The sequence below is a fragment of the Schistocerca serialis genome, chromosome 1 (assembly GCF_023864345.2).
Source record: "Schistocerca serialis cubense isolate TAMUIC-IGC-003099 chromosome 1, iqSchSeri2.2, whole genome shotgun sequence".
Taxonomy (NCBI): domain Eukaryota; kingdom Metazoa; phylum Arthropoda; class Insecta; order Orthoptera; family Acrididae; genus Schistocerca; species Schistocerca serialis.
In genome coordinates, this window is record NC_064638.1 from 316,971,361 (window position 1) to 316,997,280 (window position 25,920).

Below are 25,920 nucleotides of genomic sequence, written 5' to 3' on the forward strand. Positions count from 1 at the left end.
ATACATTATGAACAGATGCTCGTTCGTGTTGAAAGATGCAATCGCCATCCACGAATTGCTCTTCAACAATGGGAAGTAAGAAGGTGCTTAAAACATCAATGTATGCCTGTACTGTGATAATGCCACGAAAAACAACAAAGGGTTCAAGCCCCATCCATGATAAACACAACCACACCATAACACCACCGACTCCGAATTTTATTGTTTATACCACACACGCTGGCAGATGACGTTCACCGGGCATTCGCCATATCCACTCTCTTCCATCGGATGGCCACGTTTTGTATCATGATTCGTCACTACACACAACGTTTTTCCACTGTTCAATCGTCCAGTGTTTGCGCTCCTTACACCAAGCGAGGCGTCGTTTGGAATTTACCGGCGTGATGTGTGGCTTATGAGCAGCTGCTCGACCAAGAAATCCAAGTTTTCCTACCTCCGCCTAACTGTCATAGTACTTGCAGCGGATCTTGATGCGATTTGGAATTCCTGTGTGATGGTCTGGATAGATATCTGTCTATTACACATTACGACCCTCTTCAACTGTCGGCGGTCTCTGTCAGTCAACAGACGAGGTCGCCCTCTACGCTTTTGCGCTGTACGTGTCCCTTCACGTTTCCACTTCACTATCACTTCAGAAGCAATGGACAAAGGGTTGTTTAGGAGTGTGGAAATCTCGCATACAGACGTATGACACAAGTGACACCCAATCACCTGATCACGTTCGCAGTCTGTGAGTTCCGCCGAGCGTCCCATTCTGCTCTCTCACGATGTCTACTGGCTACTGAGGTCGCTGTTACGGAGTTCCTGGCAGTAGGAGGCAGCACAATGCACCTAATTTGAAAAACATAGTTTTTTGGGGGTGTCCGGATACTTTTGATCACATAGTGTACATCGGTCAGGTAAACTGAACTATCAATAGAACTTTAGGGAATTAATATTAATTATAACAACGACCACTGACGAAATCTGTGAGAGGAACAAGAGGACAATAAGAGAGTCGGAAGGATTAAAAAAATAATGCTATAATACGGGAGATCCCGGGAAACATGGAAGAGCTGGTCACCCTCAGTACGTGTACCAGTAAAGTTTTACTAGCAGTAGCTTCCCTTCAATGTAACATGACAGTAGATGTATTTCTGGGGCTGTTATCAATATATTCAAAACATTTTAATAAAATGCGAACTTTAAAAGCACATATTGATGTTCATGTAGGTGTCTGCTACCTGAAATACCTGAAATTCAGTTGGTAGTTTAGTACAGTTTGTCATACGCAAGTAATAATGAGTTCTCACAATACACCGCTTTATATAATTTAGAACGAAAACTTTTTTTATAAAACGACACTATTGGCTTTCTGGTTATTTTATGCCTTATTAATGGTATTTATTTTATTGCTATTAATTTATATGTTAATTTCTGCTTTCAAAACTGATATTTTGGGGCGATTCTTTACTAGGCTATTATGATTGTTCTCGAATAATGTCGCTGGTTGTTGGTTGTGAGGACGTGTTTCTCCTATTGTGTTTTATAATTTTGTGAGTGTGTGTGGCGAAGAGCTCTATGTAATTCGTACTTAGTCACTTTTTGTGGTCTCAAAACTGTCACCAAACTCGTACTTCTATTGCAGTTATTTCCATGTGAACGAACCTAATATTACCTCCTGTCCTTCAAATGTGTAGTTAATCGGAGGGTTAAATTTTATGTCTATCTTTTATCACCTTTGTAGCCGTATTGTAATTCCCATACAGTTTTTACGAAGATACACTAATGACAGATGATACTTCACTATCTGAAAGTAGAGAAACAATTCCCATCGTATGAGGAAGTACAGTATGCAAGGTCTTCAGGCTCTTCCAACGCCATTTCGCAAAGTTTCTTGCTGTGTTTCCGTTCGTCTCTGTTATGACGACTCTGTCAACGGTTTTATTCTGGTTTGAAGCATCCCACCACGAATTTCGCGTCTGCTCCAACCTCTTCATCTCAGAGTAGCACTTTGAAACCTACATCCTCAATTATCTGCTGGATGTATTCCAATCTCTGTCTTCATACCCTCTCAGGTCCCCTATAGAACCACAGAAGTTATTGCCTGATGTATTAACGGATGTACTATCATTCTGTCCTTTCTTCTTGTCAGTGTTTTCCATATACTCCTTTCCTCTTAGACTCTGCGCAGAATCTCCTCATTTCTTACCATATCAGTCACGTGAATTTTCAACATTTTCTGTAGCACCACATCTCAAATTCTCCAATTCTCTTCTGTCCCACTTTTCCGACAGGCCATATCTTATTACCATACAATTCTGTGCTCCAACCGTACATTCTCAGAAATTTATTCCTCCAATTAAGGCCTATGTTTGACAGTAATAGACTTCCTTTGGCCAGGAATACTCTTTTTGCAAGGTCTAGTGTGCTTTTTTAAGTCGTCCTTCCTCCGTCCAGCATGGGTTATTTTGCTGGATAGGTAACGGAATTCCTTAATTTCGTCTACTCCGTGATCCACAATTCTGATGTTAAGCTTTTCGCTGCTCTCATTTCTGCTACTTCTCGTTACTTTCGTCTTTCTTTTACTTACTCTTATATTCTATACTCATTACATTAAACAGATACTGTAATTCTTCTTCACATTCTCTGAGAATAGCCGCGTCGTCACTGTATCTTGTCATTGATATCCTTTCATCCTGAATTTTAGTTCCACTCTTGGACCTTTCGTTTACTTCCGTCACTGCTTCTTCAGTCTATAGATTGAACAGAAGGGGGGAAAAGGGGAAAGACAACGTCCCTGTCTTTCACCCTGTTTAGTCCGAGCCCTTTGTTCTTGATCTTCACTCTTATTGTTCCCTCTTGGCTTTCGTGCAAACTGTATATTACGCCTCTTTCCCCATAACGTAACGCTATTATTTTCAGAATTTAGAGCATCTTGTACCATTTGACAACGTCGAACGCTTTCTCCAGGGCGACAAATCCTATAAATGTGTCTTGATTTTTCTTTAGTCTTATTTCTAGTGTCAACTGCAACGTCAGAACAGCTCCTCTGGTACCTTTACCTTTCCTAAAACCAAATTGGTCGTCATTTAAGAGATCCTGTGTTAACTATAGACGATCAAGGAAAAACGGGGTGTGGGGTGGGGGGGTGGGGTGGGGGGGTGGAAGGGGGAGGGGAGGACGAGGGGGATGGTGGAGTTCTGTGAGTTTCTGTTGCTAGTGACAGCTACTCAAGCGCCGAGCGGCTGCTAATTGGCGCTGTTGGAAGCTGTGCTGCGATTGACATCTCTGCAATTAGAGGACTGAGACTCCTAACAATGTCCCACTAAGACACTATCGGAGAAATCAGCTATTTGCAGTGCAGGAACAGGGTAAGGACGAAGTACACTGAAAGTGATCCAACTGATTTTTGAATCAAACAATTTTCATCCATTCTTTTTTTTGAACCGTCGTCTTTCGGAAGGCGAGTCCAGAGTGCTAACACTGCACTAACTCGCTCGGTGAGAGAAGTTCTGCTTTTCGCCCCCTGTAAGAGAGAAATATGTGATTCTGGTTAATCATGACAGACTCCTTAGCAGAAAATCATGTCGGCCCCGGCAGTCAGTGATTTTAACTCCTGACGTCGATGGCAGACACAGTACTCGCTAGGGTAGCCGAGAGCGCTAATGCGCTGCTTCCTGGACTCTGGTAGGCGCGCCGGCCCCGGATCGAATCCGCCCAGCCGATTAACGACGAGGGTCGGTATGCCGGCCAGCCTGAATGTGGTTTTTAGGCGGTTTTCCACATCCCACTAGGTGAATACTGGGCTTGTCCCCAAGTTCCACCTCAGTTACACGCCTCACAAACATTTGAAAACGTTCGCACTGTTTCCTGACTTACACTAGACGCAGACAGCTGGGGTACACTACTTCCGTCCCGGGGGGTGGGTTCGGGGTGGCGTCTGCCATTAACACTGAAAAATCCGTACTAACAGAGCCGACCCCGCGTTGGAGCGGGACACAGGCCCCAAGAAAGAAAGAAAGTCGATGGCAGACACAACTATCGAAAGCTCGAGTTTTTTAATTGGAGTGAAGCGGCTTGCAAACTGAGAAGATGTTATTGGAACACAGTCGTTAAAACTGATTGTTATCGATCCAGTTTGTTCTACACTCGAATATCAACTAAGGAAACTTTTGCGTACTGTCAAGGAAGTAGAATAGTTTCTTCGAGAGTAGTTCACAATTTACAGATGGTAGTCTGCAGGAGGAATGTTTTAGACGCAATAGCGCGACATGCACCAGTCCGATATTTGGCAAAATGCTGTATGGGAGCGTCTGGTTTGTATCACGAAATTTGGTGACGGGTGGTCTTTTGGAGGGAGCTACTGGATGGGCTGCCCCCAGTCCTGCTTGATCATGTCGGCGGCCTTCTCGGCGATCATGTAGACGGGCGCGGCGGTGTGTCCCGAGGGCACGGTGGGCGTGACGGAGGCGTCGACGACGCGCGCGCCCCGCACGCCGAGCAGGCGCAGCCGGCTGTCGACGACGCCGCCCATGGCGCAGGTGCCCGCCTGGTGGTGCAGGTTGAAGGCCAGCTGGCGCACCGCGCACGCCCAGTAGCCGTCCGAGCCGAAGGTCTCCCGCTCGCAGCCCGGCGCCGGCACTCGCAGCAGCCGGCTGCGGAAGCGACGCAGCGGGCCCGACTCCCCCAGCGACGCCGCCTGTAACAGCGCCGTAGCTGCTGCAAACAGTGCTCCGACATCGCTCACCGACTAACCACCGCAACTAAACCTAAACAAGAAGAGAGAGAACTCTGCGATATATAGTGACGATGATGCACTTCTGCTAGCAGACAGTGAAGGTAATCCGCACGCAATTCTACACATATTAAACGTGGTAACCGGAAACATAAACAGGGTCAATATTTTAAACATAACTGCACAACAGCAACGGTTTCACGTAATAAAATTATAAACAGCCGAACAGTTGCAATGGATAAAGAAATTCTTTACCTACGTTTCGACAAATATAAATTTGTCTTCTTCAGAAGGTAACCTAAGGGCAATGAACGCATACGCCAAGAAACTTACGCCCAGTGGCCACCTGACTGTTTTGATGTATAACTACATTATTTGCACCAATGCTCCCATACTATTATAAAGAGAGTGTTTATTTCCTTCCGTTTTTTATTGTTACTCTACCTAAGGACGTTATTAGTACTAATAATTTACACGTTGCCTTTGTGCGCCAATTGGCACATGTTTCTCGGCACGAACGACACCTACCCTGTTTTCAGAGTAACTACGTTCGCCGATTACACTCAGTCGGTTGTGAGCTCCGCGAGATCCATGAGCTACTCTATATTAACGTGACAAACCCTAATTCTAGGGCTATATTTTATTTTTGACACATGGATCTATGCCGACAATTGTAAAAACGGCGATGGTACATTAGTAAGTACCAGTCGTCGTTATTATACTTCTGTAATGCAAGACTTCTCTAATTTGTCTTAAAATTTATTCTTGACGTTTATAATTTTATTATAAATAGGGTCATATCCACACAAACATCCAACACGTAGGACCAAATCTGTGGATCCAGTTAGGTACAACTAGAGGTAGACGGAAACATGACATTTAAGTATCTTGGTATTGAACTGTCCAGGAATGGAAACGTCGAGAGCAAGTCAGAGAACAAGTAGCAAAAGCAAATAAAGTTCAGGGTGTCTAAACGGTACTAGAAAAAGAAGCATATACACTGAAGCACCAAAGAAACTGGTATAGGCATGCGAATTCAAATACAGAGACATCTAAACAAACAGAATACGCCACTGCGGTCGGTAGCGCCTGTATAATACAAAAAGTATCTGTCGCAAGTTATCGAGATATAAGTGAGTTTGAACGTGGTGTTACAGCCGGCGCACGAGCGATAGAACACAGCATCTCCGAGGTAGCGATCAAGTGGGGATTTTCCCGTAGGACCATTTCGCGAGAGGACTGTGAGTATCAGGAATCCGGTAAAACATCAAATCTCCGACATCTCTGCGGCCGGAGAAAGACCCTACTGGAACGGGACCGACGATTACTGAAGCGAATCGTTCGACATAACAGAAGTGCAACCCTTCCGCAAATTGCTGCAGATTTCAATGCGTGTTAGCGTGCGAACCATTCACCGAAGCTTCATCGATATGGTCTTTCGGAGCCGAAGGCCCACTCTTGTACCCTTGATGACTGCATGACTCAAAGCTTTGCGCCTCGCCTGGGCCTGTCGACACCACCATTGGACTGTTGATGACTGGAAACATGCTGCCTGATCGGACGTGTCTCGCTTCAAATTGGTTAGAGCGCATGGACGTGTACGGGTCTGGAGACAACCTCATGAATCCGTGGACCCTGCATGTCAGCAGGAGACTGTTCAGCTGGTGCAGGCTCTGTAATGCTGTGGGACATGTGCTGTTGGAGTGATACGGAACCCTTGTTACGTCTAGATACAACTCTGACAGGTGACAGATACATAAACATCCTGTCTGGTTACCTACACCCATTGATGTCTATTGCGCACTGCGATTGACTTGGCCAATTCCAGCAGGACAATGCGACACCCCACATGTCCAGAATTGCTACAGAATGGCTCCAGGAGCACTCTTCTGCGTTAAAACACTAGCGCTGGTCACCAAATTCCCCAGACATGAACGTTAATGAGCATATCTTGGATGTCTTGCAACGTGCTGTTCAGAAGAGCTCTTCACCCCCTCGTACTCTTATGGATTTATGGACAGTCCTTCAGGATTCATGGTTTCAGTTCCCTTCAGCACTACTTAAGACATTAGTCGAGTCCATGCTATTTCGTGTTGCGGCACTTCTGCTTGCTTGCGGGGGCCCTACACGATATTAGGCAGATGTAGCAATTTCTTTGGTACATCTATGATACATCAAAAACAAAATGGCTGTTGGAAATCTCGGAAATGAAAATTCTCTGAAGGATTACTAAGAAGACACTGCGAGACAGATGTGAAATCATTAGAAAAGCATGAATGGAACGAACACCTACACAAGATGGATGAAAGGAAGATTGTGAAAATCGTAAGAAATAAATTACCAGCTGGTGAAAGAAATATATTGTGTCCAAGGAGAAAATGGAGCGACACCCTCAGGGTAGACTGAGGGGTACAGAAGGAAACAGGCTTTAGCCTAGAAAGGAAGAAAGGAAGGAAGGAAGAAGAAGATGATGGTTAAAATATAAAATTGGTAAACAGCATCCAGTCGTGGTGCAATGCGCATCGCCTCCATAACTTCGTCTTATGACGAAAATTTTGCTTCGCGTCGTTGCTCCTTGGTTAGATAAAATATGTGAAAATCACTTGGGGCTTGGTCAGGTCTGTACGGTAGGTGATCTCCCAGCTCAATACCGAGATCTTGGATTCTTTGGATTGTTATTCCAGGCTTGTGAAGATAGCTATTATCCTGAACCAAATTACATCTTTTCAAAGCTACACTGTCCCGTTCGTTCTTGTATTGGGGTTCAGGTCTCGCAGTAGATCTCAGAAGCTGTCATTCTTCGCTGTTTGACCTTTAGGAGTGTAATCAACCAGTAGTGGATATTTCATATTCCAATACGCCATCACCAACGTCCCTGCAGAAGCTTGACTCTTACTGTAGGTGAATGTGGATGTCTCTACACCGTGCTCTGCTGCTTACTCTGTGCTTCGTAGTGATGGATCCACGTCTCATCAACAGTTATTATGAGGGTGAGGACGTCTTTTCATTCCTTTCAAAATGTCTTAAATGTAGTTTCGACCTTTCGAAATACTACTTTTTGTGTTTATAGGTTAGTTGACTGAGTAACCTACTATCACAAGTTTAATGACTCGTAGGCGATTGTACACTCTAAATCGTAGGTAGCGTTCAAATCACGCGCAATATCGGCAAATATGGTACCAGTAAAGTCAGGATTCTTTGGCTCAGTTGACACGATGCTCCTGTTCGCTTTTTAAGTGAATGACCCACCTGAACGTTCTTCTACGCTTACAAATACACATCCACTTTCTAAGCAATAAATGGACTTGTAAATGTTTGTTGCCACACTGAAAATGTATTCTGCAAATAATCTTCGTACTTTCAGCCTGTCCAGGATACGGAAAACGAGTCACTCTCTTCATGTCTTCCCTGATGATCTGATATGACCAGGAATTCAGCTGTTCACTGAACCAGCTCAATTTATGCACAAGATCAACAGTGGCATTAAGGCATTCATTCCTTTTAACTTATAGAGCAAACAAAGTGAGTTTAATCATTGATAGTCCTAAACTCGAATTACGTCGTATTTCAGATGAGAACTCTGTTTGACTTATATATTGTAGCGGAAGGGACTTACCAGTCGAGCTAGCACATACGCGACAGTAGATACTTTAACGCAGAACGATAAATAGCCTGACCTGGCCGTGTAAGTTGACGTGCAGCGTACCAGCTTGTGAGATAGGGAGGCGAGCGTGACCGGAATCGTATCTTACGTGGGGTATTAATAACCGTTTGCGTAGAATTCCAGCCAGCGAGACTGTGGATATTCGGCGGTTTTCCACGCTCGTTTGGACAAATACATAGCTGCTGTCCAAACACCAGCTCATAGTGGGCGACACAAAAACAGTTAAGCATGTTAACATACAAAACGAAGTTTACACGATTCTCAAACGGATGGTGCACACTTCTTCCCTCGATTAGTGTAACTGACGACTGAGGTGACAGAAAGGCCATCCTGCTTGTCAAATTATGAAAACAGCGGACTCGTACGTCGCGATAGACGCTAGTAAAGAGAGAAGGCTGCGATACACATATAGCTCAGAAACACTGTTACTGGATATCATTTTCATAATTATTTATTTCCAAAATATCTTGGTGTGCTGTTATCGATTCTGAACTAGTAAGAAAAATGGTTCAAATGGCTCTGAGCACTATGGGACTTAACATCTATGGTCATCAGTCCCCTAGAACTTAGAACTACTTAAACCTAACTAACCTAAGGACAGCACACAACACCCAGCCATCACGAGGCAGAGAAAATCCCTGACCCCGCCGGGAATCGAACCCGGGAACCCGGGCGTGGGAAGCGAGAACGCTACCGCACGACCACGAGATGCGGGCGAACTAGTAAGAAAAATACTTACTACAGAAAGGGAAAAGGCATATGTACTTGCGAAAAGTTTGTCAAAAGAAGGTGATTGGCAAGTGATGTGGGTGCACATAGACACAGAAGATTTTGTAGGGGAAAAGAAAGGATTCGAAGGTGTAGTCAAAAACGGATCACCTTTTCTCATACATGGTGTGCCTCCGAAGAGTCGTCAGTTGCATTTTCTCTGGGGTTTCGGCAGCTATTTTCAATTTCGCTTTTGCAATGTTTAAATGGAGTCAGTCCAAATGTGTTTCCATGCCACGTCCTATGTCAACGAAAAGTATCGGTTTGTTTCCTGTTACACAAAAAGCATTGTTAAACTGGAATTTTATGTGGCGATACGATACAGCGGTCCCAAATTAGTCTAGTGCGATATTTCTCGGCACGTATTAACCGGGAGAGTGAAACACGAAGATTTGGCAATACCTCCACTGCGACAGCATCGCCATGGCCCGTGCTGATTCCTACTACCATGCAGTCACTGCTGGAGATGGTTTGTTGTTCGTGTTTTACCGTCCCCGTTAATACATATAGCAAAAAGGTTAATACAGATCGGAAAAAGACGAATGAGCAAGTAAAACTCGGCACAAAAGTCATTATGTTTGTAACGCTAAACAAACCGACGCTTTCGGTTAATACTGGGGATGAAAGATGTAAGAAGCTATACTTGTTTCAAAACCGAAATAGTGGATATTGTCAAAGCACCTGGCAAAATGCGCCTGACGACTCTTTGGGAAGCCAGCTTCTACAGTGGAATGAAGAATGTCATCTAACTGAAAGGTTTAAAAAGGAAAGATCGTTGACGGAAATAAAGGTACTGTTGGACAGTCTCGCCGTTGGGGCCCTATCCTGCGACCAGTTTACGTAGTCTCTGCCGTCAGTAGCCTATCAGACTCGTTCGCAGATTCTTGTTGTTGTGGTCTTCAGTCCAGAGACAGGTTTGATGCAGCCCTCCATGCTACTCTATCCTGTGCAAGCTTCTTCATCTCCCAGTACCTACTGCAACCTACATCCTTCTGAATCTGTTTAGTGTATTCATCTCTTGGTCTCCCTCTACGATTTTTACCCTCCACGCTGCCCTCCAATACTAAATCGTTGATCCCTTGATGCCTCAGAACATGTCCTACCAACCGATCCCCTCTTCTACTCGAGTTGTGTCACAAATTTATCTTCTCCCCAATTCTGTTCAATACATCCTCATTAGTTATGTGGTCTACCCACCTAATTTTCAGCATTCTTCTGTAGCACCACACTTCGAAAGCTTCTATTCTCTTCTTGTCTAAACTATTTATTGTCCATGTTTCACTTCCATACATGGCTACACTCCATACAAATACTTTCAGAAACGACTTCCTGACATTTAAATCTATACTCGATGTTAACAAATTTCTCTTCTTCAGAAACGATTTCCTTGCCATTGCCAGTCTAGATTTTTATATCCTCTCTACTTCGACCATCATCAGTTATTTTGCTCCCCAAATAGCAAAACTCCTTTGCTACTTTAAGCGTCTCATTTCCTAATCTAATTCCCGCAGCATCACCCGATTTAATTCGACTACATTCCATTATCCTCGTTTTGCTTTTGTTGATGTTTATCTTATATGCTCCTTTCAAGACACATTTCGTTCAGCTGCTCTTCCAGGTCCTTTGCTGTCTCTGACAGAATTACAATGTCATCGGCGAACCTCAAGGTTTGTATTTCTTCTCCATGTATTTTAATTCCTACTCCGAATTTTTCTTTTGTTTCCTCTACTGCTTGATCAATATACAGATTGAATAACATCGGGGATAGGCTACAGCCCTGTCTCAGTCCCTTCCCAACCACTGCTTCCCTTTCATGTCCTTCGACTCTTATAACTGTCATCTGGTGTTAATACAAATTGTAAATAGCCCTTCGCTCCGTGTATTTTACCCCTGTCACCTTCAGAATTCTAAAGAGAGTATTCCAGTCAACATTGTCAAGTTTTCTCCAAGTCTACAAATGCCAGAAACGTAAGTTTGCCTTTCCTTAATCTATTATCTAAGATAAGTAGTAGGGTCAGTATTACCTCACGTTTTCCAACATTTGTACGGAATCGAAACTCATCCTCCCCGAGGTTAGTATTTTGCAGCCGTGGGTTATTAAACTGATAGTTCTGTAATTTTCACACCTGTCAATACCTGCTTTCTTTGAGATTGCAATTATTATATTCTTCTTGAAGTCTGGGGGTATTTAGCCTGTCTCATACATCTTGCTCACTAGATGGTAGAGTTTTGTTAGGCCTGGCTCTCCCAAGGCTGTCAGTAGTTCTAATGGAATGTTGTCTACTCCTGGGACCTTGTTTCGACTTAGGTCCTCCAGTCCTTTGCTGTCTCTGACAGAATTACAATGTCATCGGCGAACCGCAAAGTTTTTATTTCTTCTGCATGGATTTTAATACCTACTCCGAATTTTTCTTCTGTTTCCTTTACTGCTTGCTCAATATACAGATTGAATAACATCGGGGATAGGCTACAACCCTGTCTCACTCTCTGTAAAGAATTCCTGTCAGTCTTTTGCAGGTGTGTCTTATTAAACTGATAGTTCGGTAATTTTCACATCTGCCAGCACCTGCTTTCTTTGGGGTTGAAATTATTATATTACACGTTTCTTGTAGTGCCTGTCTCATACATCTTGCTCACCAGATGGCTGTGTTTTGTCAGGGATGGCTCTCTCAAGGCTATCAGTAGTGCTAATGGAATGTTGTCTACTCCCGGGGTCTTGTTTCGACTTAGATCTTTCAGTGCTCTGTCAAACTCTTCACAAAGTATCATATCTCCCTTTAATTCGAAGATTAACTGTCGTATTTGTTTCAGCAATCTGGAATTCACTGTAAAACATACACTGCTTCTTCTGCAAAGGACTTTTCAAACGTTATTCTCTTTCTGTTGTAAACTACTCATTCTACGGAATGAATATCCATTCATATGGATAGTAAAGTAAATAAGCTTTTTTATCTTCTTCCTCCGATCCCTACATGAATGACATGCCGTTGGTTGTGGAATGTTTTGAGATGCAATAATCTATTATCAAAGAGAAGTATTGCTTGAACTCCATAGTGTTTTAACAGAGCAGGTATCGTGTACCTTTTTCTGCCTCCAGTCTACTGAAAAACGAATTGATCTAGTTTTAGGAACACTGAGAGTTTAATGTATAATCCAAACAATGTTGTGACTTCACATTTTTCGAAGCACTGTCAGAGGTGAATTTCTAGTAAGCACCAGAATAAACTGTAGAACAACCAAGGAAATTAGTTCCCTAATCTTTCGAGTAACCATGAGCCTACATACGTTATCACAGAAGTAAGTGCCAATTTGTAAGTAGATTTACACTGTATGGCTGTCTTCCCACTTTAAAAGTGTGTCATTTTAGCAATTTTTTTTTCATTTTCCCAATCTCCTATACGTTCGGTACGAACCAGAACCTATTTTTCTGCTCTGATTTTCACAAGTTTGTTATTGCCTACTAATAGAATTTCATAGGTTTCCTTCGTTATCGCGCTCTGTTGCACAGTATACCGTACAGTCACTGCCGGAAAAAAAATTTGTACACTTTTTCAGAGGTTTCCAATTCACTCTAGATATACTGTTGCAGCAGTGCACGTGGAGAACATGAAATGATTACGTTTACAGATCAATAGCACAAGCGGATCTGAGGTGCAAAGCACCGACCCATGCTGAAACACCCATATCAGTATTTGGTGTTGACTCCACAGGCGGAAATGCAGGCGCTGGCCGTGGCATCGCGCTCGATCGCACAGATGGCGAATACTGTCCTGGGGTACGTTATGCCACGCCTGCCCGACCTCTTCACGTAGTTCTGTGGCAGTTGTAGGTTGGCGAATTGCACGAGTCACTTCTCGTCCCATCATGTCGCACACGTGCTCGCTTGGCGACGGGTCCAGATATCGTGCTGGCCAGGGAAGCTTCTGAACATCTTTCAGAGCACGTTGGGTTCCACGGGCACTTTGTGGGCGAGCGTTATCCTGCTGGAACAGCACATCACCTTCCTGCTGCAAGAGCGGCAAGAGAACGGTTCTAACAATACTCTGATCGTGCCGAGCGGTGGATAGCGTGTCCTCCAGAACCAAAAGTGAGCGAGATTTGTAGCTTATTGCGCCCCAGACAATAAGGCCTGGGTGGGGGCAGTGTGTTTGGACGAATGCACTCTACGAGACAGCGCTCACCCTGTCTTCGTCGTACGCACAAATGACCATCACTTGCGCTTCACTCTGGAACCACGAGACCGCTACGGTCGCAGGTTCGAATCCTGCCTCGGCATGGATGTGTGTGATGTCCGTAGGTTAGTTCGGTTTAAGTAGTTCTAAGTTCTAGGGGGCTGATGACCTTAGAAGTTACGTCCCAAAGTGCTCAGAGCCATTTGAACCAAGTGCTGCATGAACGTCCAGAACTTCGTCTACGGGTCAGAATGTCCACGTGACTACTGATACCAGGACCGCTGCAGAACTCGCGCCAAAGTTTGTGGCATTTCTCCAAAGGACCAAGGCGCCACTCGGAAGGCCGCAGTCTGACCCCTTTCAAACTTGCTCAGTTGCCTGTAGGAAGTACGCGTTCACTCAGTGGCGTGTTTGCCCGCTTGCTTCACACATTTGCTCCACACCGAGCCTTCTCGCTGTGAGCATTCCCTATTAAATGGTAGACACAGATGGCTCTCTGGTACTTATGCTACTACTCCATCTGTTGGCGGACGACGTTGGAATCATTAGCAGTACACCTATTATCCCCCTGATGGCATTCTGTAAGAAATAAAGTATTCCATTAGTTTTGATAACTAACGAAATCACATTTTCATTCAGTGCAATATTTCATCGTGTACATACCTGTAGAACGACTGAGGTTCAAGTTCGACGGTCATTCATTATTGCTGCACTAGAAGAATGCTCATGTTGACCCCGCCGGGAATCGAACCCGGGAACCCGGGCGTGGGAAGCGAGAACGCTACCGCACGACCACGAGATGCGGGCTCGTAATTGTCAACGGGGTGCAATCGCATTAATTGAATGTGACCATAACAGTCACCGTCTGATGTATTCCCGGCTATGCAGACTCGCATGTCTTAAGTCTGCTTACCTGTGTACCGCGGTGTGATATTACAGAAGTTAACATGTATATAGTAGTTGGTTATATACAGGGTACGTTTAAGTTCCTATTACAGGATTCTAATGTTTGTAGAGGGGCTTACTAGAACAAATTTTTATAAGACACCCATGGCCGTGAATTTGCCGATTCAACGTAAAGTATGTTTGAAACTCGGCTTACTTTCAGACTTCAAACCAGTCGCTCCACGGTACGCAAACAGCGGAGACAATGAGTTACGACCTGTGTGCTCTACAGGAGCCTCTAGCGTGGGCAGTATTCCGATGCTCGTTATCAGGAACTCTTCTATGTGACGAAAGACGTCCTCTTCAGAGTCTACAATACGGCGCATTCGTGGAGCACCACAGTTAACCATCCCTGTTGTGAACGTGCCAGTTTCTCGCAGCCGTTGAAGTCCAACGAAGATGGTATGTAATTTTGTAATTACAATAGGTACTGGAAACTGCACCCTCTTCTCAGTTTGTGTGCGCACCGTGAAACGGAGATTTGAATGTGATTCGATCTTCAAAATTATTTTATATCACAACCTTCCGTTTCCGGATATACGTTATCTCCTTCTTCTTCCAATCTAGGTTTCGATCTAGGGCCTGCTCTGGCCTCACCATCTCATCCTCGCTCTTCACACACTAGCCTTGCTCCATCATCTATAATCCATTGCTAGTTTAAGAAGGTTTTGTGGCGGTGTACGAAGTACATGCTCTCTCGGTATTTCTTTTGTATAAGAGTGCCTTTCTCGCTATTGGTTTCCTCCGTAACGTTCCCTTATTACCTGTTTTCTAATTTTTTCTTCCGTAATAGTCTTTCATAGATCTTAGAAATTTCATTTCTGATGGTTCTAGTTGCCATAAATCTAAATTTTTCGGCGTCAAACTTTCTGTCCCATATAACAACGTTGGAACTGAGATGACTTCATAAAATGTTAGCTATGTGCTTTTTCTTGTTTTATTCTTAAGCGATCTCCTTATTGCGCCACATGTACACTGGTAAGTATTAGTTTTCTTCTCTATATCTGTATTTTAATCATATCATATGTCGCATCATAAATATTTGAAGTGGGCTCCCTTTTCTACCGTTTTATTATTGAGGATTATTTTTATTAATATTAGGTGAATACCTAGAAAGGCCATAATTTTAGTTTTATTGGTAGATATTATCAGATTGTAGCTTGCACCTATCTCATTTAGTTTATGTAGTGCCATTTATAATTTATCTTCACTATATTGTATTACAGAGTTTCAGAGAGAGCATAAGGGAACAATTGTCACAAATGGGGGAAAGAAACACAATACAAGAAGAATGGGTAGCTCTGAGGGATGAAGTAGTGAAGGCAGCAGAGGATCAAGTAGGTAAAAAGACGAGGGCTAGTAGAAATCCTTGGGTAACAGAAGAAATATTGAATTTAATTGATGAAACGAGAAAATATAAAAATGCAGTAAGTGAAGCAGGCAAAAAGGAATACAAACGTCTCAAAAATGAGATCGACAGGAAGTGCAAAATGGCTAAGCAGGGATGGCTAGAGGACAAATGTAAGGATGTAGAGGCTTATCTCACTAGGGGTAAGATAGATACTGCCTACAGGAAAATTAAAGAGACATTTGGAGAGAGAACCACTTGTATGAATATCAAGAGCTCAGTTGGAAACCCAGTTCTAAGCAACGAAGGGAAGGCAGAAAGGTGGAAGGAGTATATGGAGGGTCTATACGAGGGCGACGTACTTCATGATAATATTCTGGAAATGGAAGAGAATGTAGATGAAGACGAAATGGGAGATATAATACTGCGTGAAGAGTTTGACAGAGCACTGAAAGACCTGAGTCGAAACAAGGCCCCGGGAGTAGACAACATTCCATCAGAACTACTGGCGGCCTTGGGAGAGCCAGTCCTGACAAAACTCTACAATCTGGTGAGCAAGATGTATGAGACAGGCGAAATACGCTCAGACTTCAAGAAGAATATAATAATACCAATCCCAAAGAGAGCAGGTGTTGACAGATGTGAAAATTACCTAACAATCAGTTTAATAAGCCACAGCTGCAAAATACTAACGCGAATTCTTTACAGACAAATGGAAAAACTGGTAGAAGACGACCTTGGGGAAGATCACTTTGGATTCCGTAGAAATATTGGAACGCGTGAGGCAATACTGACCTTACGACTTATCTTAGAAGGAAGATTAAGGAGAGGCAAACCTACGTTTCTAGCATTTGTAGACTTAGAGAAAGCTTTTGACAATGTTGACTGGAATACCCTCTTTCAAATTCTAAAGGTGACAGGGGTAAAATACAGGGAGCGAAAGGCTATTTACAATTTGTACAGAAACCAGATGGCAGTTATGAGAGTCGAGGGACATGAAAGGGAAGCAGTGGTAGGGAAGGGAGTAAGGGTTGTAGCCTCTCCCCGATGTTCGCCGGCCGAAGTGGCCGTGCGGTTAAAGGCGCTGCAGTCTAGAACCGCAAGATCGCTACGGTCGCAGGTTCGAATCCTGCCTCGGGCATGGATGTGTGTGATGTCCTTAGGTTAGTTAGGTTTAACTAGTTCTAAGTTCTAGGGGACTAATGACCTCAGCAGTTGAGTCCCATAGTGCTCAGAGCCATTTGAACCATTTTTTTCCCCGATGTTATTCAACCTGTATATTGAGCAAGCAGTAAAGGAAACAGAAGAAAAATTCGGAGTAGGTATTAAAATCCATGGAGAAGAAATAAAAAGTTTGAGGTTCGCCGATGGCATTGTAATTCTGTCAGAGAAAGCAAAGGACTTGGAAGAGAGTTGAACGGAATGGAAAGTGTCTTGAAAGGAGGATATAAGATGAACACGAACAAAAGAAAAATGAGGATAATTGAACGTAGTCGAATTAAGTCGGGTGATACTGAGGGAATTAGATTAGGAAATGAGACACTTAAAGTAGTAAAGGAGTTTTGCTATTTGGGGAGCAAAATAACTGATGATGGTCGAAGTAGAGAGGATATTAAATGTAGACTGACAATGGCAAGGAAAGTGTTTCTGAAGAAGAGAAATTTGTTAACTTCGAGTATTGATTTAAGTGTCAGGAAGTCGTTTCTGAAAGTATTTGTATGGAGTGTAGCCATGTATGGAAGTGAAACATGGACGATAAATAGTTTGGACAAGAAGAGAATAGAAGGTTTCGAAATGTGGTGCTACAGAAGAATGATGAAGATTAGATGGGTAGATCACATAACTAATGAGGAGGTATTGAATAGAATTGGGGGAAGAGGAGTTTATGGCACAACTTGACAAGAAGAAGGGACTAGTTGGTAGGACATGTTCTGAGGCATCAAGGGATCACAAATTTAGCACTGGAGGACATCGTGGAGGGTAAAAATCGTAGAGGGAGTCCAAGAGATGAATACACTAAGCAGATTCAGAAGGATGTAGGTTGCAGTAAGTACTAGGAGATGAAGAAGCTTGCACAGGATAGAGTAGCATGGAGAGCTGCATCAAACCAGTCTCAGGACTGAAGACCACAACAACAACAATAACAACAGCATATAGTATGATAACTTGATCATCCGCGTATAATAGCGTATGAATACATTTATTCCTCCTATCATTTATTTTTCCCATTCTCTGACCAAATCGTCTACAGAGATATTGAATGTTGTTGATAAGCTACACCCTAGCGTTATCTCTTTACCCGTGTCAATTCTAATAGTGGTGTCCTTATGTAGAGTTTTTGCGATTGCAGCTGAGTTGTGGCAAACGTTCTTTCATGATCCACAAATGCTGTTTGAGTATCCAGATTAAATTCTCGTCTGTTTTGTGTTGCCCGTTTCACTGCAAAAACATCGTTTATATGTGACCTTTCCTTTCGGAAACCTGTTTGTTCATTCATTTAAATTATATCCGACTATTTCGTAGCCTTTCATTTAATATTCTACTATAGATTTTGTGAGCAATGTTCAGAACGCTTATACGCCACGGGTTCCCCATCTCTCTCAAATTGATAGAAGCGTATAATAAGAATTGCAAAACAGCCTGTATATGTGAAATATTTTCGTCACAGAATAAATATTCAACACCATACGAGGTACCAGAAATGGGAACGAGTAATTACGGAATATTTACGAAACACGCAAATGTAGATATGTGTTCAAATATTCAAGCTCTTCGAATATGAATCAGACATAATCTACAACGATCTGCCAGAACATTATGACCACCGACCTACTGTCGATATAAACCCGTCCTTGTGGTATCAGAGTCACCTGGTGAGGAATGACTGTAATGTAATATCAGCGAGCGTGAGTAAAATGTGGAGTCTGACCGAGGACTGACTGTGATGGCCCGCAGGCTCGTCACGAGCATTTAGGAAAGTGCACGACTTGTTGGATGTCCAAAAAATGCTGTGGTGAGTGTCTTCAACGCGTGGGGAAGCCAAGGTGAAACCGCGCCCAGACGTCGTGGGTTTGGTTGGCCACTTCTCATTACAGATGTATAATGTTGTAGGCGGGGTAGATAGGTAAAACAGGAAAGGTTATAATGGTGGGGAGAGTACAAGCGTGTCTGAACACACAGTGTACGGAACGCTCCTAACGATGGGCCTCCGCAGCCGACGACCCATGTTTATGCCGTCATTAACACCACGACATCGGCAACTACGACTGGAATGTGCACGTGGCCACCGGCAATGGACGCTGGCACAGTGACAGGGCGTTGCATGGACTAATGTGTCCCGATACGTTCTTCATCACGCCGATGGGAGAGCACGAATCAGTGCCTTGCAGGGGAACAGCTCTTCGTCACCTGTACTGCGGGGTTCAGTCAAGCTGGCGGCGGCTCCATGGTGCTCTGTGGAACATTCACGTGGCAATCCATAGGTCCAGTGGACCTCGTGCAAGGCATGATGACGGCCAAGGACATCGTACATTAGTTGCAGACCACGTACACCCCTTTATGACGATCATGTTTCCCGGCGGCAGTGGCATTTTTCAACAAGATAATGCACCATGTCAGAAGATCAAGAGTGTGATGGAATGGTACGAGGAACACAATGGCAAGTTCCAATTGATGTGCTCCCCCCCCCCCCCCGCCCCCCAAGATCTGAAACCGATCGAACATGTCTGAGATGTTATTTGTGGTGTCACCGCCAGACACCACACTTGCTAGGTGGTAGCCTTTAAATCGGCCGCGGTCCGTTAGTATACGTCGGACCCGCGTGTCGCCACTATCAGTGACTGCAGACCGAGCGCCGCCACACGGCAGGTCTAGAGAGACTTCCTAGCACTCGCCCAGTGGTACAACCGACTTTGCTAGCGATGGTTCACTGACAAATACGCTCTCATTTGCCGAGACGATAGTTAGCATAGCCCTCAGCTACGTCATTTGCTACGACCTAGCAAGGTGCCATTACCAGTCACTATTGATACTGTAAAACATGTACCGTCAAGAGTGACGTTCACCATTTATGGATTAAAGTTAAGTTTTCCACCAGCTACGTCAGTTTTTTTCTACAGTCTAATTTCCTTGTCCTGTTGCAGACCTCACGCCAGCGTGCGTGAGCTAAAACGCGTGCCTTTCGGCTTCCTCTCATACCGGTGTTGGCTCTCCTGCCAACCCACAACATTATTAAATGTGGCGTCAGAGTTCATCGCCCCCTCCCCGTAATTTTCGGGAATTAGGTGACTTATGTATGCAGATTTTGTGCGAACTCCCTCCAGCGACCTATCGAGGCATCATTGATTCCATGCCACGATACGTCGCCGCTGTTAACCGTCCCACAGGTGGACATACCGGCTATTAGGCAGGTGGTCATAATGTTCTGGCTGATCGCTGTATATTGACGGTTTGAGAATAACATCACGGAGATTAAAGTATTTCGTTCAGCGTCGAATGTCATGCTATACCTTCATATCCTCATAAATGTGTACCTTGCACCATAATTTCCTTACATAATAATATAGCGCAAAATTAATTCAGACGTTCTCACAGAAATAAGTTTAACTTCAATGTTGATAACGAAGCAGATCCGTAAAACAGTGTACTTCTCTGAAGTCGGATTGGAGTTCTCGTGTGGTATACAAACTTACAACTGAGAGATGGTGTTTCCTTGTCTATTCTGCGAACATTCATTTTGCTATTATTGAGCTATTATTCGCTACCAGCGATAAGCTTTAAACTTAATATGTCTTAGAAAATTGTAATATTTTATCCTTATGTTTCCCGTGCCGTTAGATTAGTGCTGTTAGGCCGGTGCAGTCAATAAAACGCGATGCACATCTCTACTGAGTGCCTCTGTGTTCTGTCAGTCAGCGCCTTTTTGCTGAAGCTCGGTGTGCGGCCGAAAGAAGGCCCTGGATAGCTCGATGACAAGAGCATTGCCTGCGAAAGAAAAGTGAGTGCTTGAGCAAACGACTTCGACGTGATTTAAATATGTCAGACTGTTTCGAAAATTTGTTATCCTTTTATTTGTGGCTGTAATTTTCAGAAACTCTAGTCTATGTTTCAAAATAAAATTCATTTATCAGTTGCAAATATGTTTTATTTCACTTGACCGGTTTCGGCAAGTTAATTTGTCATTTTCAGAAGCCTGCAAAATTAGGGATATTATAAATCTTAAGACCTGCCTGCAAAATTAGGGATATTATAAATCTTAAGACCTTTGCTATACACTTATGTGAAGTATAAGATGTGTATTACACAAACTTATTTAATATTGGTTTACCAGATCTCAATTTCTTCTTCCCAGAAGCATGATACCGTATGTCCAAAAATGAACACATTTTATTTGATTTTTTTAAACACAGACAAAATGTTTGCAGTAACTGAATCACATATATGTACATGCCAAACTGTTATTCTAGCAGCAAGGTTTTTAAAAAGTTACATGTAATACATGTATACTGTATGTACTGATCTATAAAAAGAGTAGGTTGATTTTCACATTTTATAATAGATGCTACGCAGTCAAAATAGAGCCTCTTTTTAATGCAAGTTGATCATTCAACAATTCTTTTGAATGTAGGCGGAAATGTTTATATATTTCATATTCTTCTAAAAGGCTTATTTTATAACCCTTGTCAACTATATATAAAATTTCCATGATAAACAAGGATGGGAGAGTAAAGGTCTAAAGATTTGAAATGCCCCTCATTTCGTAGGCTTCTGAAGAAGACAGATTAATTTGTCGAAACCGGTAAAGCGAAATAATAATATATTTGCAACTGCCGACTGAATTTTTTATCGCTAACACCGATCCCCTTAAACCCCTGTATATTGTCTTATGAGAGACGAGATGGTCTTCTCCATGAAAATTTTGTAACATGTGTGAGAGGAGATAATTTAGACGTAAATGATTAGAAAAGCAGGACCAGTAAGAAGAAATACTGAAATAAGAAGATCAATTTGGTCTTTCAAGTCAATTGGAAAGTGTTGGTCACAAGACGCGAAATGTACACAAAATATTTTTCAGAAAATGTCAAAACATCATGTACAGTTGCACTGTATAAAACTAGTTTAGTGTGGAAAAATTTGAAGATAATGACTAAAAGTGACTTCATAAGCCGAAACCGGTTGTGAAAAGAAAGAAAAATTAAAGAAATAACCGTCTAAGTAGAAAAATGCTTCACTCATGCGATAAATACTTGGCGGTGGCACCCTCCATGTCTAAGATATAAAACTATCAGGAAGATCGCAAGATCGCAATCAGGCACTGTCAAGGGGAGGCCACGACGTTTGGAACGCGGATTTACTGCAAACTTCGTACACTCGTAGTACTCCATGAGGACAACAAAATTTGTAAGCAGCAGCTTATGCTTATGTATGCTTGTCCGTGATTTGAGAAATCCCTTATACCTGGAAGGAGCCCGAAACTACTTCTTACCTGCAAGTTTTGACCGGCACGGCCGTCTTTCGAAAGATGTACAATTAATCGTCGTTTACGACATTACGAGTACAAGTTTCAGGATGGTATTTTTCGTAAAAACATGGAAAACATAAAGTTAAACGGCACCAGCTGCATTGAATAAATGCTATGCTTCCACATACGTAAGGTCTTTTGAGGTTTTCCGTGGAAAAACAAACCTCGTTAACTTTTTCAAAAACCTCTTTTGCAGACGATAATTTGGAAGCAAACCACGCATAACGCAGCATTTACTTAAATATCGGCGCTGATAATTGGTCATGTAGTATCGACTGTATTTTAATAGCGTCTTAAAGACAAGCAATTTCTCTTTCTTTGTCGATTAAATACGAACAAATTTGAAGACACGGACTAGCATACATTTTCAGTACCACAATATGCGTTTGGTCGTTTACTAGTCATTGTTATGAATATTATATTATTTGTGATAATAAAAATTTGTACACCGCCAAATAACATTGTAAATTTAATAAAAGTTCATCTGATTACACGTATTTTTCCCATTATATCAATTTTAATATAAATAGTAAATAAAATGACTGTGTTAGAAATAAAATAAGTGACGAACGGGACTCGATACAGCGGGCTTGAACGCTAACCGCTTTTTCTTATTTCATTTTTATTGGCTTTCGTTCGTTGCACCTGCTTGGGTTGGACGTCATAAGACACCCGTTCGTTGTTGAATGAATAACTCAGTTGTATTATTACTGAAGGCAGCTAACCCTCTGACCGAACACGCTGAGCTACCGTCGCAGGTTCGAATCCTGCCTCGAGCATGGATGTGTGTGATGTCCTTAGGTTAGTTAGGTTTAAGTAGTTCAAGTTCTAGGGGACTGATGACCTCAGAATTTACGTCCTATAGTGCTTAGAGCCATTTGAACCTACCGTGCCGGCTACCACTCGGCTGCCGCCGCTTCAGGGCAAAAATGGCCACGCACAGGTATGTATTTGACGACCTAAATTATCTTGCGATTTTCTCAATAACGCTTGAGAAGTACGCGCTGCTTCTTACACATTTTGTAGTCCTCATGGAGTACTTCGAGTGTACGAAGTTTGCAGTAAATCCACGTTCCAAACATCGTGGCCTCCCCTTGTGAGACATGTGTGTGTCCATCCCCTAGACAACAACCTAACGAACAAATTTCAAACTTTACCAGAGACTTTATTGAGTCCCTTTACGTGTATTACGTGTACAGGGATAGGGACAAGGTTGCATAAGGTAAAACGTACATCTTTGATTATCATTAGCTACAGTAGTACTCCGCGTATAGAGTGGATCATTCGTCGTGCTTAATCGCCCATTTTCTTGCGGTGCCATTACCTATTATGTAGCATTATTAGTGGTAGTTTTACTTAACAGCCGTGAAATAAAACTTCCTGGCAGATTAAAACTGTGTGCCGGACCGACACTCGAACTCGAGACCTTTGCATTTCGCGGGAAAGTGCTCTACCAACTGAGCTACCCAAGCACAACTCACGCCCCGTCCTCATAGCTTTAATTCCTCCAGTACGTCGTCTCCTACCTTCCAAACTTCACAGAAGCTCTCCTGATAACCTTGCAGAATCATCATTCTTGGAAGGAAGAAAGTTTCATATCAGCGCACACTCCGCTGCAGAGTGAAAATCTCATTCTGGAAACATCCCCCAGGCTTTCGTTAAGCCATGTCTCCGCAATATCATTTCTTGCAGGAGTGCTAGTTCTGCATGGTTCGCAGGAGAGCTTCTGTGAAGTTTGGAAGGTAGGAGACGAGGTACTGGCAGGAGTAAAGCTGTGAGGACGGGGCGTGAGTCGTGCTCGGGTAGCTCAGTTGGTAGAGCACTTGCCCGCGAAAGGCAAAGGTCCTGAGTTGGAGTATCGGTCCGGCAACAGTTTTAATCTGCCAGGAAGTTTCATATCAGCGCACACTCCGGTACAAAGAGAAAATCTCATTCTTGAAGCCGTGAAATAATTTTCCAATTCCGAGTTTCCTCCATATCGGCTCTACCACGGCACACAGCGCATTGTAACACCCATTCGCCCAGAGAAAACCACTCTCAGAAATCTTTTAGATGTTTTGCTAGCCAGCTGCCATTTGCGATTTACTTCGTGATCGATGCCTCTCGCTAAAAGCAGAGGGTCAATTGTCGCCCTCTGTAACGCGAAAGGTCCGACATTCTAGCGACAAATGCTTCCTGTGCCCGAACCTGCGCTGCCCCGGGCCGCGGCGCTCCTCTTTGATCTCACAGTGCAGCAGGAGGAGTCTGGGGACCGGCGGTAAATCGGCCTAGCGCGAAGAGCGGCTTACGTACAAATTTGATGCCGTGGACGAGCGCCTGCAGGTCCCGCTCGTCGTCGTAGTAGTTGGCCCGCAGAACGGGCGCGTGCAGCGGGTTGCGGCTGCGCAGGCGCACGGAGCCGCGGGAGCGCGGCCGCACCAGCACGGCGGCCAGGGACCAGGCGTCGGCGCCCCGGCCGGCCGCGGCGCCCCACACACTCCGCCACGCGCCGCGCCGCCAGCCCACGAGGCGCCGCAGGAAGCCCAGCGAGTCGCCGGAGGGCGCTCCTGCGCCCATCACCAGCTCCACGTCGGGGCCCGGGCCCTCCGCCAGCGGCGTCCGCACAAACGCCAACGCCTCTGCGCCGCCTGCGTAATCAAAAAGGACACTTCTTTTTTACTCCTCAAAGCAAATTGCCTTTCACGTACTACATAAGCGCTTTCTCTGCAGTTGGATGGAGAACGATTCCCAGGCACGCAGCCGTCACCGCTTGAGCTCGACAGTGTGTCGACTGGCCTACCAGTTTAAACTCTCTGAAATTGTACTGTACACGGGGATCACAATGACACTCAATTAATTGCTGGAAACATTGCCTGAATATAGTATATTTTGTAATGAAACGACTCTTATACAGCAAAGGCATTTTATTTCTCCTGTGTCACGTTCTTTTTCAATCGACATTAATATTAATGTATCGAAATCCGAGACTAACAAGGGGAGGCCACGACGCTTGGAACTCGGATTTACCGCAAACTTCGTACACTCGTAGTACTCCATGAGGAGAACAAAATGTGTAAGCAGTAGCGCGTACTTCTCAAGCGTTATTGAGAAAATCGCAAGTTAATTTCGGTCGTCAAACATATACCAGCTGGAAATTACGATACATAGCGTGGATAATCAGAACACACTGAATGAACAGCTAACTCGTGATACAAATAACTTTTTCAAACATTTCACTGGTTTCTTTTAGTAACTACATTTTTAGCAATTGGCAGGATACCATTATTTCATGAGGTCCTTGGAACATGTATATGTTATCTATTTGTATAGACATCTCTGTGACTTCCTTGTTTACTTGCGCGTGGGCTCACTCGCGTTTCAGTATCGGGTTTGGCTACGTGGTGTGTCGTGTCAACGAAGACGCATGGGCGGTTTACGACGACAGAGGAGAGAGCCATCTGGTTAGATGTTGAACACCATAGGCGACACCATTTTAGAGTTTTTTTATATTTTGACGACTATGTGGAGATGGACCTTGGAAGACACGGCTGCAACAAGGGAAGTAGCCACGATGTTTATTATCAATTTTATTGTGCCTGGTGCATGTTCCATTTGAGCGAGTTTTAACAGGTTCTTTTACTTCTTATTATTCTGATGATGTAAGCTTGACTTCCGAAACGCGTCAATCTTAGTGTTTTACGCTATAAACAAGTGCTTGAGCTGATATATTTCTTAACATTGACATTCACAACCACGACCTCTCATCCAGTATGGATAAAATCAAAGATACCTGTGTGTGGCCAT

General features: G+C 43.6%; 1 protein-coding gene across 1 annotated transcript in view; it reads right to left on the reverse strand.

Moving 5' to 3' along the window:
- Window positions 1–4,345: 4,345 nt before the first annotated feature.
- Window positions 4,346–25,920, reverse strand: part of LOC126470203 (glucose dehydrogenase [FAD, quinone]-like) — a 66,509-nt gene continuing 44,934 nt past the window's right edge. Inside the window, exons 2-3 of the mRNA XM_050097914.1 lie at window positions 24,430–24,764; window positions 4,346–4,684 (exon numbers count right to left, since the gene is read on the reverse strand). Coding sequence (XP_049953871.1) covers window positions 4,346–4,684; window positions 24,430–24,764 — 674 coding nt within the window. The remainder of the gene's footprint in view (window positions 4,685–24,429; window positions 24,765–25,920) is intronic.